Source organism: Phoxinus phoxinus (assembly GCF_949152265.1).
Source record: "Phoxinus phoxinus genome assembly, chromosome: 24".
Lineage (NCBI taxonomy): Eukaryota > Metazoa > Chordata > Actinopteri > Cypriniformes > Leuciscidae > Phoxinus > Phoxinus phoxinus.
This window is the reverse complement of record NC_136899.1, coordinates 27027674-27036945: the sequence shown is the minus strand read 5'-3', so window position 1 is coordinate 27036945 and position 9272 is coordinate 27027674. Positions and strand designations below refer to the sequence as shown.

General features: G+C 43.9%; 1 protein-coding gene across 1 annotated transcript in view; it reads left to right on the top strand.

Annotated features, from left to right (window-relative positions):
• reck (reversion-inducing-cysteine-rich protein with kazal motifs) overlaps nucleotides 1-4269 on the top strand; it is an 87452-nt gene extending 83183 nt beyond the window's left edge. Inside the window, exons 20-21 of the mRNA XM_079601251.1 lie at nucleotides 1-143; nucleotides 2178-4269. The exon at nucleotides 1-143 is cut by the window's left edge and continues 13 nt beyond it. Of these exons, the coding sequence (XP_079457377.1) occupies nucleotides 1-143; nucleotides 2178-2396 (362 nt within the window). The 3' untranslated portion in view covers nucleotides 2397-4269. The remainder of the gene's footprint in view (nucleotides 144-2177) is intronic.
• The last annotated feature ends 5003 nt before the right edge of the window (nucleotides 4270-9272 follow it).

Here is a 9272-nt window from a genome sequence, read left to right as displayed (position 1 = left end):
AGCCGGTGACGCTGCATGACATCCTGAAGATCCTGCGGCTGCACATCTCTGTTCCTCAGTGCGACATCTTCGGTTATCTGAGCATCGACTCCGAGATCATCATCCTTATCGTGCCTGTGGACCAGCAGCCGACGCCACTGCAGGTGTGTGTGTGTGTGATGACCGCAACTGACCACAACTGATCAGAACTGATTACAACTGACCACAACTGATTACAACTGATTACAACTGACCACAACTGATTACAACTGATCACAACTGATTACAACTGACCACAACCGACCACAACTGATCACAACTGATTACAACTGACCACAACTGATTACAACTGACCACAACTGATCCCAACTGACCACAACTGATTACAACTGATTAAAACTGATCCCAACTGACCACAACTGATTGCAACTGCTCAGAACTGATTACAACTGCTCACAACCGATCACAACAACTGATCGCAACCGACCACAAAAACTGATCACAGCTGACCACAACTGATTACAACTGACCACAACAACTGATCACAACAACTGATTACAACTGATCACAACTGACCACAACTGATTACAACTGACCACAACTGACCACAACTGATTACAACTGACCACAACAACTGATCACAACTGATTACAACTGATCACAACTGATCACAACTGATCGCAACTGACCACAACTGACCACAATTGATCATAACTGACCACAACTGATTACAACTGACCACAACAACTGATCACAACAACTGATCACAACTGATCACAACTGATCGCAACTGACCACAACTGATTACAACTGACCACAACAACTGATCACAACAACTGATCACAACTGATTACAACTGACCACAACTGATTACAACTGACCAAAACTGACCACAACAACTGATCACAACTGATTACAACTGATCACAACTGATTACAACTGACCACAACTGATCACAATTGATTACAACTGATCACAACTGATCGCAACTGACCACAACTGATTACAACTGACAACAACAACTGATCACAACTGATTACAACTGATCACAACAACTGATTACAACTGATCACAACTGATCGCAACTGACCACAACTGATCATAACTGACCACAACTGATTACAACTGACCACAACAACTGATCACAACAACTGATCACAACTGATCGCAACTGACCACAACTGACCACAACAACTGATCACAACAACTGATCACAACTGATCGCAACTGACCACAACTCACCACAACTGATTACAACTGACCACAACAACTGATCACAACAACTGATTACAACTGATCACAACTGATCGCAACTGACCACAACTGATCACAACTGATCGCAACTGACCACAACTGATTACAACTGACCACAACTGATTACAACTGACCACAACAACTGATCACAACTGACCACAACAACTGATCACAACTGATCACAACTGATTACAACTGACCACAACTGATTACAACTGACCACAACAACTGATCACAACTGACCACAACAACTGATCACAACTGATTACAACTGACCACCACAACTGATTACAACTGACCACAACTGATTACAACTGACCACAACAACTGATCACAACTGACCACAACAACTGATCACAACTGATTACAACTGATCACAACTGATTACAACTGACGTGCGTGAATTTATGCACCACAACATTATAATGCACAGTATGAAAAATGGATATTCATTTTGAATTTTGAAATAAGCAATTGAATATGTAATATCAACCAATATAACATATTTCCTGACATAACAAAAAAAAAATGTATATGGCCAATGACCTATAGAGGCTAATGCAGGATAATTAGGACATGTTTTCCCAATGACAAAAAGTGTCCCAATTTCCCAGAATTCACTCTGTCACCACCTGGTGAAAACGTTATTTAGTAATAATATATATTTTAAAGATCTATCCTTTAAAAAGTATGGTTGTCTGGATGAATCTCACTCATATCAAGTAATAATTCACAGTTTCTTAGTTTAGCATGAGTTCCTGAAGCGGTGTTGCTGATCTCCACACTCGTGCTGCAGTGAGCATCTGTGTTCCCCTGAGGAGCCAGCGCAGGCTTTCACACGCTTGCATCATGTGCTCCAGACACATCACAGCTGTGTGCCTGACGTAATGCCCTACTTCTGTGTGTGTGTGTGTGTGTGTGTGTGTGCGCGTGTGTGTCCACAGATTGAAGCCTGCAGTAAGGAGGCAGAGAAGATCGACTCGCTCATCAACTCGGGCAGCCCGACGCTGGTGTCCCACGTGCCTCTGTCGGCGTTCCTGCACTCGGAGCTCCAGCTCTCCTCCGTCAGCTTCTCGGCGGCCTCATCCCTCGCTCTCTCCCTCTGCCTGCTCTCCTCCTCCCTCGTCCTGTCTTTACACATCTTTTCTCCTTATGACCTCTGACCTTCACAGGTCACCTGACTGGAAACCGTCCCAGTCGACCGTTACGCTGCAAACTGACAATCAGCTTCAGCTTCAGCATCAGGAGATGGACTTTCTTCTCACTATAAGGACCTTCTCAAGCGGAAGCTGTTCCTCAAGGTCGCGGTAAACAGGAAGCGGAAGAAACATGTCGAGTTCAGATGATTGCTGCTTTTAGATCTCTCATGGACCGATTTACTCAAGCACATATCAGCTTTCTGTAGAAGCCTGTTTCTGCCACGGAATAAAACATTCAAAAAGGTAATTGCGACTTTAAAAAAAAAAGTTTTACTTTTTAACTTTTTTTTCCCGCAATTGTGAGTTTATATCGCGCAATTTGGAGAAAAAAGTCAGAATAGTCACTTAAAAAGTCATAACTTCAAAAAAAGTCAGAATTGTGAGATAAAAAGTGGCAATTGCGATAAAAAGTCAGAATGGTGAGATAAAAAGTGGCAATTGCGATAAAAAGTCAGGATTGTGAGATAAAAAGTAGCAATTGCGATAAAAAGTCAGAATGGTGAGATAAAAAGTGGCAATTGCGATAAAAAGTCAGAATGGTGAGATAAAAAGTGGCAATTGCGATAAAAAGTCAGGATTGTGAGATAGAAAGTCGCAATTATAAGTCAGAATTGTGAGTTAAAAAGTCACAATTATAAGTCAGAATTGTGAGATAAAAAGTCGCAATTATAAGTCAGATTTGTGAGATAAAAAGTCACAATTGCGATAAAAAGTCAGGATTGTGAGATAAAAAGTCACAATTGCGATAAAAAGTCAGGATTGTGAGATAAAAAGTCACAATTGCGATAAAAAGTCAGGATTGTGAGATAAAAAGTGGCAATTGCGATAAAAAGTCAGAATTGTGAGATAAAAAGTCACAATTGCGATAAAAAGTCAGGATTGTGAGATAAAAAGTGGCAATTGCGATAAAAAGTCAGAATTGTGAGATAAAAAGTTGCAATTATAAGTCAGAATTGTGAGTTAAAAAGTCGCAATTATAAGTCAGAATTGTGAGTTAAAAAGTCGCAATTATAAGTCAGAATTGTGAGTTAAAAAGTCGCAATTATAAGTCAGAATTGTGAGATAAAAAGTCGCAATTATAAGTCAGAATTGTGAGTTAAAAAGTCGCAATTATAAGTCAGAATTGTGAGATAAAAAGTCGCAATTATAAGTCAGATTTGTAAGATAAAAAGTCAGAATTGCGATAAAAAGTCAGAATTGTGAGATAAAAAGTCGCAATTGTGAGAAAAGGTCAGAATTGAGTTAAACTTGTTTTGTTTTTTATTCTGTGGCAGAAACCAGCTTCCACAGTCTTCAAGTAGCCTGAGGATAATTTTATTTTATTTTAAATATGATATATTGTTTGAAATATTGTATTGTTCCTTTAATGTTGATCAATTAAAAAAATCCAGAAAGAGGATCCCAGCCATGTAAACAAATATGACAATCGTACTGCTTATCCGTAAAGTGGTAAACACAATATGCCTTGCTTATAAATTTATATATATATAAATAAATGTATGTGTATAGATTTTTTTTTTAAACGAAGTATTGCAAAACCTTTATGTTCATAAGAGAAGCAAAATGTTCTATTTTGAGATGTTTTTTCTGATGATAAGGTCATTTTTAAAGCTAATGCCTGCATGATTGACAGTGTTTTTACAGAATGTGTTGTATTGTCGTGTTGTGTTCCTGTCTGCACCACATTAAGGGCCCTTGTTTCAATCAGTATTATTTGGCTTAGGCAGCTGTGTAGCAGTGTAGGGCCTTACTGTGTCCTGTCCGTCTTACTGTATGTGTGTAACACTTCCCATGTATATTTTTATATGATAATAATAAATGTGATCATATTGCCGAAGGATTTCATCAGAATGGTCTAGTTTATGTCCTGGTTTAGACCCTCTAGACTATACTACTGTCAGTGTCAGTAAAATTGATTAACATTAAATTGATCACAAGTGACAGTAAAGACATTTATAATGGTACAAAAGATTATATTTCAAATAAATGCTGTTCTTTTGAACTTTATATTCATCAAAGAATCCTGAAGAATAAAATGTATGACGGTTGCCACAAAATATGAACTGTTCTCAACACTGATAATAATCATAAATGTGTCTTGATCATCAGATCATCATATTACACTGATTTCTGGAGGATCATGTGACACTGAAGACTGGAGTAATGATGATAAATTCAGCTTTGATCACAGGAATACATTACACTTTACTATATATTCACATAGAAAACTGCAGATTTACATTATAATAATATTTCACAGTTTTACTGTATTTATGATCAAATAAATGCAGCTTTGGTGAGCAGAAGAGACTCTCTCAGAAACATTAAAAACTCTTCATATTATACCATTATATCATTAACTATTACTTTAATTATATATAGGGTTATGGTTATATATTATAGGGTTTTATATATATATATATATTTGAGATGGCACCACAAGACGCCGCTCGCTGGCAGAGCACAAGTTTCTGGACGGCACATGAGTCTGAAGTAATGAGTTTGGAGCAACATGAGGAGAGTAAACGCAGAACGCTCATTTTTGGACTGTTTCAAATTAACTATTTAAAATGATACTGCTGTTCTTTTGCTGTTTTAGTTTCCAAGACTTTTTATAGCCAAAAGTCAGGCGATTTTCCCTTATTGCAAAACTGAGTGACACAACATATTGTACATGTTAGTCTTTCACCAAAACAGGAAGTGAATGTCAGTTCTCAAGAAATGCCAGAGCGACTGACATCATCAGAAGACCACTGAAAACACACGAGTGTGAGCGCTTCAGGTGTGTGAGATATCAGAAACACGAGTGTGAGAGCTTCAGGTGTGTGAGATCTCAGAAACACGAGTGTGAGCGCTTCAGGTGTGTGAGATATCAGAAACACGAGTGTGAGAGCTTCAGGTGTGTGAGATCTCAGAAACACGAGTGTGAGCGCTTCAGGTGTGTGAGATCTCAGACACACGAGTGTGAGCGCTTCAGGTGTGTGAGATATCAGAAACACGAGTGTGAGAGCTTCAGGTGTGTGAGATCTCAGAAACACGAGTGTGAGCGCTTCAGGTGTGTGAGATCTCAGACACACGAGTGTGAGCGCTTCAGGTGTGTGAGATCTCAGACACACGAGTGTGAGCGCTTCAGGTGTGTGAGATCTCAGAAACACGAGTGTGAGCGCTTCAGGTGTGTGAGATCTCAGAAACACGAGTGTGAGAGCTTCAGGTGTGTGAGATCTCAGACACACGAGTGTGAGAGCTTCAGGTGTGTGAGATCTCAGAAACACGAGTGTGAGCGCTTCAGGTGTGTGAGATCTCAGACACATGAGTGTGAGAGCTTCAGGTGTGTGAGATCTCAGACACATGAGTGTGAGAGCTTCAGGTGTGTGAGATCTCAGACACACGAGTGTGAGAGCTTCAGGTGTGTGAGATCTCAGACACACGAGTGTGAGAGCTTCAGGTGTGTGAGATCTCAGACACATGAGTGTGAGAGCTTCAGGTGTGTGAGATCTCAGACACACGAGTGTGAGAGCTTCAGGTGTGTGAGATCTCAGACACACGAGTGTGAGCGCTTCAGGTGTGTGAGATCTCAGACACACGAGTGTGAGCGCTTCAGGTGTGTGAGATCTCAGACACACGAGTGTGAGAGCTTCAGGTGTGTGAGATCTCAGACACACGAGTGTGAGAGCTTCAGGTGTGTGAGATCTCAGACACACGAGTGTGAGAGCTTCAGGTGTGTGAGATCTCAGACACACGAGTGTGAGCGCTTCAGGTGTGTGAGATCTCAGACACACGAGTGTGAGAGCTTCAGGTGTGTGAGATCTCAGAAACACGAGTGTGAGCGCTTCAGGTGTGTGAGATCTCAGACACACGAGTGTGAGCGCTTCAGGTGTGTGAGATCTCAGACACACGAGTGTGAGCGCTTCAGGTGTGTGAGATCTCAGACACACGAGTGTGAGAGCTTCAGGTGTGTGAGATCTCAGACACACGAGTGTGAGCGCTTCAGGTGTGTGAGATCTCAGACACACGAGTGTGAGAGCTTCAGGTGTGTGAGATCTCAGAAACACGAGTGTGAGCGCTTCAGGTGTGTGAGATCTCAGACACACGAGTGTGAGAGCTTCAGGTGTGTGAGATCTCAGACACACGAGTGTGAGAGCTTCAGGTGTGTGAGATCTCAGAAACACGAGTGTGAGCGCTTCAGGTGTGTGAGATCTCAGACACACGAGTGTGAGAGCTTCAGGTGTGTGAGATCTCAGACACACGAGTGTGAGAGCTTCAGGTGTGTGAGATCTCAGAAACACGAGTGTGAGCGCTTCAGGTGTGTGAGATCTCAGACACACGAGTGTGAGCGCTTCAGGTGTGTGAGATCTCAGACACACGAGTGTGAGAGCTTCAGGTGTGTGAGATCTCAGACACACGAGTGTGAGAGCTTCAGGTGTGTGAGATCTCAGAAACACGAGTGTGAGCGCTTCAGGTGTGTGAGATCTCAGACACACGAGTGTGAGAGCTTCAGGTGTGTGAGATCTCAGACACACGAGTGTGAGCGCTTCAGGTGTGTGAGATCTCAGACACACGAGTGTGAGCGCTTCAGGTGTGTGAGATCTCAGAAACACGAGTGTGAGAGCTTCAGGTGTGTGAGATCTCAGACACACGAGTGTGAGAGCTTCAGGTGTGTGAGATCTCAGACACACGAGTGTGAGCGATTCAGGTGTGTGAGATCTCAGACACACGAGTGTGAGCGCTTCAGGTGTGTGAGATCTCAGAAACACGAGTGTGAGAGCTTCAGGTGTGTGAGATCTCAGAAACACGAGTGTGAGCGCTTCAGGTGTGTGAGATCTCAGAAACACGAGTGTGAGAGCTTCAGGTGTGTGAGATCTCAGACACATGAGTGTGAGAGCTTCAGGTGTGTGAGATCTCAGAAACACGAGTGTGAGCGCTTCAGGTGTGTGAGATCTCAGACACACGAGTGTGAGAGCTTCAGGTGTGTGAGATCTCAGAAACACGAGTGTGAGCGCTTCAGGTGTGTGAGATCTCAGACACACGAGTGTGAGCGCTTCAGGTGTGTGAGATCTCAGACACACGAGTGTGAGAGCTTCAGGTGTGTGAGATCTCAGACACACGAGTGTGAGCGCTTCAGGTGTGTGAGATCTCAGACACACGAGTGTGAGCGCTTCAGGTGTGTGAGATCTCAGACACACGAGTGTGAGAGCTTCAGGTGTGTGAGATCTCAGACACACGAGTGTGAGCGCTTCAGGTGTGTGAGATCTCAGACACACGAGTGTGAGAGCTTCAGGTGTGTGAGATCTCAGAAACACGAGTGTGAGCGCTTCAGGTGTGTGAGATCTCAGACACACGAGTGTGAGAGCTTCAGGTGTGTGAGATCTCAGACACACGAGTGTGAGAGCTTCAGGTGTGTGAGATCTCAGAAACACGAGTGTGAGCGCTTCAGGTGTGTGAGATCTCAGACACACGAGTGTGAGAGCTTCAGGTGTGTGAGATCTCAGACACACGAGTGTGAGAGCTTCAGGTGTGTGAGATCTCAGAAACACGAGTGTGAGAGCTTCAGGTGTGTGAGATCTCAGACACACGAGTGTGAGAGCTTCAGGTGTGTGAGATCTCAGACACACGAGTGTGAGAGCTTCAGGTGTGTGAGATCTCAGAAACACGAGTGTGAGAGCTTCAGGTGTGTGAGATCTCAGAAACACGAGTGTGAGAGCTTCAGGTGTGTGAGATCTCAGACACACGAGTGTGAGAGCTTCAGGTGTGTGAGATCTCAGACACACGAGTGTGAGAGCTTCAGGTGTGTGAGATCTCAGACACACGAGTGTGAGCGCTTCAGGTGTGTGAGATCTCAGACACACGAGTGTGAGCGCTTCAGGTGTGTGAGATCTCAGACACACGAGTGTGAGAGCTTCAGGTGTGTGAGATCTCAGACACACGAGTGTGAGCGCTTCAGGTTGTGAGATCTCAGAAACACGAGTGTGAGCGCTTCAGGTGTGTGAGATCTCAGACACACGAGTGTGAGCGCTTCAGGTGTGTGAGATCTCAGAAACATGAGTGTGAGCGCTTCAGGTGTGTGAGATCTCAGACACACGAGTGTGAGAGCTTCAGGTGTGTGAGATCTCAGACACACGAGTGTGAGCGCTTCAGGTGTGTGAGATCTCAGAAACACGAGTGTGAGCGCTTTAGGTGTGTGAGATCTCAGAAACACGAGTGTGAGCGCTTCAGGTGTGTGAGATCTCAGAAACATGAGTGTGAGCGCTTCAGGTGTGTGAGATCTCAGAAACACGAGTGTGAGCGCTTCAGGTGTGTGAGATCTCAGAAACACGAGTGTGAGCGCTTCAGGTGTGTGAGATCTCAGAAACACGAGTGTGAGAGCTTCAGGTGTGTGAGATCTCAGACACACGAGTGTGAGCGCTTCAGGTGTGTGAGATCTCAGACACACGAGTGTGAGAGCTTCAGGTGTGTGAGATCTCAAACACACGAGTGTGAGAGCTTCAGGTGTGTGAGATCTCAGACACATGAGTGTGAGCGCTTCAGGTGTGTGAGATCTCAGACACACGAGTGTAAGCGCTTCAGGTGTGTGAGATCTCAGACACACGAGTGTGAGAGCTTCAGGTGTGTGAGATCTCAAACACACGAGTGTGAGACCTTCAGGTTTGTGAGATCTCAGACACATGAGTGTGAGCGCTTCAGGTGTGTGAGATCTCAGACACACGAGTGTGAGCGCTTCAGGTGTGTGAGATCTCAGACACACGAGTGTGAGAGCTTCAGTTGTGTGAGATCTCAGACACACGAGTGTGAGCGCTTCAGGTGTGTGAGATCTCAGAAACACGAGTGTGAGCGCTTCAGGTG